This window comes from Piliocolobus tephrosceles, unplaced genomic scaffold (genome assembly GCF_002776525.5).
Source record: "Piliocolobus tephrosceles isolate RC106 unplaced genomic scaffold, ASM277652v3 unscaffolded_37376, whole genome shotgun sequence".
Classification (NCBI taxonomy): domain Eukaryota; kingdom Metazoa; phylum Chordata; class Mammalia; order Primates; family Cercopithecidae; genus Piliocolobus; species Piliocolobus tephrosceles.
Window position 1 is genome coordinate 1 of NW_022321394.1, and position 6,177 is coordinate 6,177.

A 6,177-nucleotide genomic window follows, 5' to 3' on the forward strand; every position below is an offset into this window, starting at 1 on the left:
GATGGGGTTGTTTTTTTCTCATAAATTTGTTTGAGTTCTTTGTAGGTTCTGGATATTAGCCCTTTGTCAGATGAGTAGATTGCAAAAATTTTCTCCCATTCTGTAGGTTGCCTGTTCACTCTGATGGTAGTTTCTTTTGCTGTGCAGAAGCTCTTTAGTTTAATTAGATCCCATTTGTCAATTTTGGCTTTTGTTGCCGTTGCTTTTGGTGTTTTAGACATGAAGTCCTTGCCCATGCCTATGTCCTGAATGGTATTACCTAGATTTTCTTCTAGGGTGTTTATGGTTTTAGGTCTAACATTTAAGTGTCTAATCCATTTTGAATTAATTTTCGTATAAGGAGTAAGGAAAGGATCCAGTTTCAGCTTTCTACTTATGGCTAGACAATTAGAAAAGAATTTTCAACCCAGAATTTCATATCCAGCCAAACTAAGTAAAATATTAATAGAGGTTTTTCTTCTTGAGATGTAGTATTATAGGCCATTGTTATTTTCTTCTTTTTTAAAAATGTTTTTGGCATTTAAAAAATAATGGATATATTTACTTTAAATACAGGAACAATAATTTTAAAGTCTTAAAATTTTAACCAAGATCATTATTAAAACCAAGCAATTGCATGTTTTCTAATGCTAATGTTTTAAGTGGTCATATTTAATGTTCAAATTCCACTTTGTCTTTCCTAGGTCATCCAGAAATTTATCCTTTAGTATTAACCACCAAGACCCAGGAAATATTTAACTGCCGAATAGATGAAGATATCACAGATGAACAACCTTATAAGCTTATCAATAAAGAGGATATTTTTGAGGACCTGCGCAACAGAGCTGCAGTATCTGATTTCCACCCCGTCAAAAAAATTGTTCAGGTAAGCACAATATCCCTCTTTATTTTCAGTCCTACCTCAAGAAGTTCCTGGTACATAATAACAAAAGTTGGAGAGGTTGTTGGTTCAAATCTGGCCCCATTGCTTTGGGCAAGTGCTAGCTTGCCCACCCCTGCTTGGGAATCCTGTTTGATGATCCTCTGTGAAAAGCAAAATTCCATCAATGACTTGTTATCTAATCCCATACCCAGAAAAGCTCATCCTTGCCCAGTTTTTGTTTTGTTTTGTTTTGTTTTTTGAGACAGGGTTTCACTCCTATCTCCCAGGCTAAAGACGCAATCATGGTTCACTGCAACCTCTGCCTCCCAGGTTCAAGCAATCCTCCCATCTCAGCCTCCTGAGTAACTGGGACCACAGGCACAGGCCACCATGCCCGACTAATTGTTGTTTTTGTCGAGACAGGGTTTTGCCTCGTTGCCCAGGCTGGTGTCGAACTCCTGAGCTTGAGTGATCTGCCTGCCTTGGCCTTCCAAAATGCTAGGATTGCATGCATGAGCCACTGTGCTCCACCTTTGCCCAGTTTTAACTAGAATATGAATCTATCCTTATTTTCTGCTTTAATTGTTTAATTCATAATTTTGGTTCTGATTTATCTCTAAGCATGCTACAGAGCACAATACCAAACAAAAACTGCTTTTTTAAAAAATTTTTTCCCGTTAGAAGTAAAAGTGCATGTAAATTTCCCTGGATGCATTATATTTTTAAGAGCTTTTTAAAGTTAATAAGATAATTTTGCAATTTGATGTTATCAGCCATAGATTAGTGCAATGGTTATCTTCTATAATTGGTTGATTAGAGAAATATGAATTTTGTGTTGGCATCAAAATAAACCGAGTGACCACTGAATATTAACTTCCTCTCTCAATTATATTTTTGTAGGAATATCCTGGAAATGAGCTTCTGCTTGTTTATGACAAAGACTTCAAATATGGACTTAACTTTTATCTTATTGGAACTGAAGAGGGCAAAGAAAACTATTTAAATGTGAGCAAACCCGAAGGCCTTGTAATTTGTTTGTTTTTGTTGTGGTTGTGTTTGTTTTTGAGATAGGCTCTTGCTCTGTCACCCAGGCTGAAGTGCAGTGGCACAATCATGGTCACTGCAACGTGAACCTCCCAGGCCCAAGTGATCCTCCCACCTCAGCCCCCCAAGTAGCTGGGACTACAGGCGTGCACCACCACGTCCAGCTAATTTTGTTTATTTTTTGTAGAGATGAGGTCTCACTATGTTGCCCAGGCTGGGCAATTTGTTGATTAGCAGAAGGAAGCGGAAGCAGTACCTCTCAAGGATCCCTAAACATAGTGATTATTATTCTTGTTCAGTTTGGTTTCTTTGGGACCCAGATCAGGTTCTGGCACCTAGAATAAGTAAGTAGTAAATGGGGGATGAACTAAATCAAGTATCTCAGGGTAACAGATTTGCCCTTCGTTGACCTCGTGAGAGAGGAAACAGTGAATCTGGAGTACCGCTTTCCTAGTTCTCTTCTTGCCATCTCCACGACTTTGAGTAAGTTACTGAGCCTCTCATCTGTAAAATAGTGACACCATTATTGCACATTTCCTGGGCTTTCATGAGGATTCATATAGGTAAAGCCCTTTGTTCAAGGTGTGCAAGAAAGGTAACAGATGTATGAGACTCTCTTTCTGATCTTCCATCCCTGTTTGGTCAAATTGAAGGAAGCAATTTGGGAGGTTTGGTTAAATTGTTTGAGGATGACAGAGAGGTTTGTGTGGCTGTCCAATAAGCAATAAGAATAAAGGGAAACCATATAATTAAAAAATATCTAGGCTGGGCACAGTGGCTCATGCCTGTAATCCCAGCACTTTGGGAGGCTGAGGCGGGGTCATTTGAGGCCTGGAGTTCCAGACGAGCCTGAGCAACATAGCAAGACCCTGCCACCACAAAATATAAAAATATTAGCCAGGCATGGTAGCTTGTGCCTGTAGTCCCAGCTACTTGGGAAGCTGAGATGGGTGGATCGCTTGGGCCGGAAAGGTGGAGGTTGCAGTGAGTCATGATCATGTCTCTGCACTCCAGCCTGGGTGACAGAGCGAGACCCTGTCTCAAAAAGAAAAAAATAAATAAAAGTTAATAGTTTACAATTAAAAATCATCTTTCATTTAGCCTTAACATTTTCAATTTTATTTTTATGATTGCTGTTCTGTTTTTAATTTCTTATTGTTATGAAATAATTTTAATGTATAGAAAAAAACTAGAGAGTAGTATAACAAATATCTACACTTCATTATCCAGAATTTTAAAATATTAATTTTTATTATATTTACTTTGAAACTTTTTAACAAAATAAATAAAAATTACAGACAATATTCCACTCCCTCTCGTATCCTCCCTAATTCCGTTTTCTTCACTCCTCCCTATGAGGAACCATTATTCTAAATTGTTACATACTGTTCTTTTCTGTGGTTTTATACTTTTACCATATATTTATGTTCCACAAATAATGGATTTTATAGTCTTATTAACTTAACATTCACATAAAAATTGTGTCATTTTTATACGCAGTCTGCAACTTCATTTTTCACCAAATTATAAAATTCTAGGATCTATAAGTATCAGTATATTTAAATACCATATATATGTAGATAAAATATGTTCATTATAACTGCTCTATGGAATTTTATTTTATGGTTCTACCACAGTGTCATCAATCCATTCCTCTATTGATATTCATTTGGTTGATTTTTTTTTACTATTACAAATAAAGCAGCAGTGTGTGTGTGTATGTGTATATATATATATATACATCTATATGTAGAGTTGTGTGTGTGTATATGTATATATCTTCTTGTCTACTGTCTTTTCTTCTTTCTGTATTCCTGAGATCTCTTTATTTTTTCTTTTTCCTTTCTTTTGCTTTGTTTCCTTTTCATAATTCAAAAGTATGAGTTGATAAAAAAAAGTAAGAAAGTACTTAATGAATTTATATAAAAGTAAAGTTTGTTGCAAAATATGTACATATAGCTATAACCTAAACTTGGGCATATATCGTAGAATGCTATTTATTTTACTTTAGCCCCCAGAAGTATCAGAAGAACAAGAGGAATATAAAGAATATATTCCTGAAGATGTGTATATTTATAAACCACCTGTCTCTAAACCATGGGTTTCTTTGGGCAGTGAAAAAGAAATTGAGGAAGAATCAGTTACGGAATCTACAAAGCAGGTTAGAGGGTTAAATATGATCTGTAATCATTACCTCCCTGTAGCTGAACAACCCTTATTCCTCAGGAATTCATAAGGTTTACTGTGTTTGCTGTGGAGGCATAGATTTTGGTGTGTTGTTTTGGTTTGCTTTTATAGAAGAATGGTCATTGTCTTAAGTGGGTGTTATGGGTTGAATTTTATCTCCAAAAAATGGTATATTGAACTTCTAACTTCCAGCACCTCAGAATGTGATTCTATCTGGAAATAGTGTCATTGCAGGTATAACTATTTAAGATGAGGTCATACTGGAGTAGGGTAGGCCCCAATCCAATACGACTGGTGTCCTTGTGATAAGATGGTCATGGGAATGACAAAGAGGGAGAATGGCATGTAAAGAAGCAGGCAGAGGCTCAAAAGATGGATACACAAACCAAGGAACACAAGGATTGCTGGCTGTCACCAGAAGCCAGGAGAGAAACGAAACAGATTCTCCCTCAGAGCCTTCAGAAGGAAACAACCCTCAAACACTTCAGTTTCAAACTTCTAGCCTCCACAACTGTAAGAGAATAAGTTTCTGTTGTTTTAGGCCACCTCATTTGTAGTACTTGGTTATGGCAGCTGTAGGAAGCTAATATAGTGGCATTCCCTCTCAAAGGAACTCCTGTGAGGGGGAATTGTGTGTGAGTGGTTTATTAGGAAAGTGCTCCAGAAGAGAACACGACAAGCAGCTGAACAGGGATATGGAGGAAACCCTGCCAGGCTGCACTCTCAGGCAAAAGTCTGCAGAGGGAAGGCTTCAGCCAAACCCGGAGAGGAACTCTGGAGTGTAAATTATACCTCAGAGTTGTTCCAAGCAGAAGCCAAGGAGAAGGTTTTATGTATCCCTCCTGCCAGTCTACCATTAGTCAAGATGAAACTACTAGTTACTTCCTGTTCTTTGCACCTGCTGGCAAAGTGGTCCTGATAGCCCTAGAGCAGCCCTCCAAAGAGGAGGAGCAGGTGCTGCTTATGCGAATGGAAAGCACACAAAGCTGGAGGCACTCACAGAAAGTGCACAAAGGGCTCTGAGCGGATCTGGGCAGAGTACCAATGTTACCTACATGTCAGTTTTTCTTCAGGGACTTCATTGTGTTACCTTTACTGTTTACATGTGTTACAGATTACATATATGATTTCTCGAAAACGAAGTGAATTTGGTGTACCAATTAAGTTCAGTGACCAGAATGCTTCCAGTGTAAAAGATGCCTATATTGAATGTACAGCCTACCCAGATAAAAATTTTACCCTTAAACAACTTGAAAAAGATGTTGGCATGCAAGTAATCCCCCAAATAAAGGACATAAGCACTCAGACAAAATGGTAAGTATGTGATGGGTGTATGTAATTTTATGGCCAGTTACAGTAAAATCTGATAACTTCCATTATTATTTTGAGAGCTCTTTATGATAAATAGAAATGGATTAATGATGATGACACATAGATCTCCACAGAGTAATTCAATTCAGGAAGATCTAATTATATTCAATAATGCCTTTAAAATCGTAACAGGAAAATGAGATACAAGTATAGAAGATTGTAAAGACTGGAGTAGGAAAATGAGTGATGCTGTTAATCATGACAGTGCTGGTCATCTGTCATCTGGCATATTACAATTGCCCCTCATTGCTCTGTTCTACCGCTTACGTCATCATTCTTTTTATTTATTTATTTATTTATTTATTTTTTATTATACTTTAAGTTCTAGGGTACATGTGCATAACGTGCAGGTTTGTTACATATGTATACATGTGCCATGTTGGTGTGCTGCACCCATCAACTCGTCAGCACCCATCAATTCATCATTTATATCAGGTATACCTCCCCAATGCAATCCCTCCCCCCTACCCCCTCTCCATGATAGGCCCCAGTGTGTGATGTTCCCCTTCCCAAGTCCAAGTGAACTCATTGTTCAGTTCCCACCTATGAGTGAGAACATGCGGTGTTTGGTTTTCTCTTCTTGTGATAGTTTGCTAAGAATGATGGTTTCCAGCTGTATCCATGTCCCTACAAAGGACGCAAACTCATCCTTTTTTATGGCTGCATAGTATTCCATGGTGTAAATGTGCCACATTTTCTTAATCCAGTCTGTC

At 37.8% G+C, this 6,177-nt stretch overlaps 1 protein-coding gene across 1 annotated transcript; it reads left to right on the forward strand.

Annotated features, from left to right (window-relative positions):
* Positions 1-683: 683 nt before the first annotated feature.
* On the forward strand, positions 684-5,407 carry LOC113222995 (WD repeat-containing protein 63; the record flags this gene model as incomplete). Its single annotated transcript, XM_026452561.1, has 4 exons — positions 684-865; positions 1,763-1,867; positions 3,918-4,067; positions 5,208-5,407. Coding segments are annotated over 4 exons (637 nt in total), but the record flags the coding sequence as incomplete, so codon positions are not given.
* Between the last annotated feature and the right edge of the window lie 770 nt (positions 5,408-6,177).